The 2,500-nt window shown below is 37.9% G+C and overlaps 1 protein-coding gene across 3 annotated transcripts in view; it reads right to left on the bottom strand.

The window, feature by feature from the left end:
* Positions 1–816: 816 nt before the first annotated feature.
* The window catches only part of LOC122266752 (uncharacterized), a 19,921-nt gene continuing 18,237 nt past the window's right edge, over positions 817–2,500 (bottom strand). For all 3 annotated transcript variants that reach the window (XM_086542487.1, XM_086542488.1, XM_086542486.1), the window contains exon 8: positions 817–2,116. In XM_086542487.1, coding sequence (XP_086398613.1) covers positions 1,658–2,116 — 459 coding nt within the window. In that variant the 3' untranslated portion in view covers positions 817–1,657. The remainder of the gene's footprint in view (positions 2,117–2,500) is intronic.

Genomic DNA, 2,500 nt, shown 5'->3' with positions numbered 1-2,500 from the left:
AATGAAATTTGCAACATTATGTGTATTAAAACAAGATCTTATGTAGACACATCTACCCTTTGAGCGAGCATTATCAACTTCATTATGAAGCTCTCTGTGTCCGCCTGATGATTATAGGTTCATTAAAGTTGGAAATAAAGATTTCTTTAAGATTTCTCCATTTAGAAAATGAGTTTCAGAACAAAATATCTAACTGTGATTGTGACCCGCTCTCTTAATTTTGCAAAATAAAAACCTCATTACTTACTGCTGTCGCATAAACTACAGAAACATTATAGATCCTAACTCTCCCTATGAAAGGTTAGATTTTTAAATAAATAGTATCCCTGCTGGACTGCTTTTCAATATCCTTGAAAAGATAATTCTCATATACGTATCTCCTTTCGCGGATCCTTAAATATAAACTGAGAGAGATGGTATGAAAGGACCAATCTTCATAGACATGTCTAATACTCACAAATTCCGTATGGTGAGGCCTCACATTGAGAATAAATTAGATACAAAGAGACAATTAGACTCATCTCACTTTATGAAAGGAACCAGATATATATATATATATATATATGTATATATATATATATATATATATATATATATATATATATATATATTTATAGATAGATAGATAGATATGTATGTATATATATATATATATATATATATAGATAGATAGATAGATATATATGTATGTATATATGTATATATATATATATATATATATATATATATATATATATATATATATATATTTAGAGAGAGAGAGAGAGAGAGAGAGAGAGAGGATGCAGTAAACTTCGAAAGGAGACCAACCCGAAATAAAACTAATAGCACCACCTCTATTCAACACGTACTGCACTTGAGCGATCTACCAAATACATTATCCCAAAAATGTTTGAGCAATTATCCACGCAGACAATAAAATAGAAATAGAAATCTCTCTATCTAACTCTTCTATATACAACAGTTATATTTGACGTTGGACTACAGTGTGACACCAAACAGTATTGAGAATGTCAGGACTTGCCTTCTTTTACAACGTGACAGAATACGACACAGTAAGTCTACCGTAAGTATCTGGTTGCCTAAAGGGGGCGCCATTTCCCCTCCACATATTTATAGATAAAACTACCCGGGAATTGCTCACATGGACGGAAAAAAAAAATTCTTTAACATAGAAATTGGATAGGGAGAAAACACTCCAAATCGTGGATGTTTGATTGACTCCACGCAATCCCCACTAGATTTTCAAACAGCATCCTAGAGAGAATGGACTTAGGCAAGAATTAATCCGAATGATGGGGATTCCAGAAATCCGTGTCCAGCATGTAGGTGTCTTTCGCGGGACATGGACCATCTTCTGGTGCTGGAGTGTTCATAGACGAGGATCACGGAGATATTCAGCAATACACGAAATGTTGGTGAGAAAAACACATGATACTACTACTAGAAACCCTGTATATATAGGAAATTTATATCTCAATTATCTAATAGCTTTCCATCCCACAAAACCTAGCACTAGTAAATTGCATAAATAAATACTTCCCACAATTTAACCCATTTGAAGAGTCCTCATGAATTTGTTTTTTAGACAAATAATATGGGGATAATTCATGCTACTCCTATGTTCCTTTGTTTTCTTCTAACTTCCTTGTCGAAATCACGAGTGGAACGGTCTGGTGAGTCTCCCCCACACAGCAGAGCCAAGGAAGCTCAAGCCCCTCGGGAAGTCACGCCACAGGACCCAGAAGAGGCCCCTCGCAAGCAACCACGTGAGCTCGAGCTTTGTATAAACCTCCGCTCCTTCTCGTCGCTCGATCACCCCGCCGTCCTCCATTACGGTGAATTTGCTCTTTTTAAAAGACGGATGAGCAAATGCGAAACGCAGCATAACAATGTAGAGAATCGTCTTCATGTGCTTTCCTGGTGGAGGGATCCCAGCGCCCTCAGCCCAGTCCTTCAGGACGGTCAGTTGGTGGATGAGGCCGAGTCTGTGGTAATGGCGATCCATGCAGCCTTCCTTCCGCTGCTGTTCCAAATCCTCCCTCGACAAGGTGGCCATTTCGCCCGGCGAAGGAAGCGTCAGGCGACCCGCGATCGCGGCAACGAAGTATTGGACCTTGGGTGGAAGATGGCAAAATAAATTATCCGGTTCTCTTTCCCGTCTGTGTGCGTATAACCGTCATATTTGCTATTGGTGATATTACGACTGAACCAATTCTATATTATGAAAGTGTGCATATAAATATGCTTATATCCATACTTAGGGTTTACGCTATATACTAATACATTTTTCATCGTTACCTTACTCCAGCTGACACGTACATATAAACACATAAAATAAGTTTCCTTCTCCCCTTGCTGTTCAGAACATATGTCTTAGAAACATGTCAAAGTTAAGGACGACTTCACCCTACTATTCTCACATTGCCAACAAGTGATTCTTAATTGTTAATTGAGCGTTCCCATAAATTGTGATGCACACTCTCCTTAATGAGATCAC

This window comes from Penaeus japonicus, unplaced genomic scaffold (genome assembly GCF_977035675.1).
Source record: "Penaeus japonicus unplaced genomic scaffold, GWHDUDI00000001_assembly GWHDUDI00000012, whole genome shotgun sequence".
Classification (NCBI taxonomy): Eukaryota; Metazoa; Arthropoda; class Malacostraca; order Decapoda; family Penaeidae; genus Penaeus; species Penaeus japonicus.
This window is presented reverse-complemented; position numbering and strand designations above follow the sequence as displayed.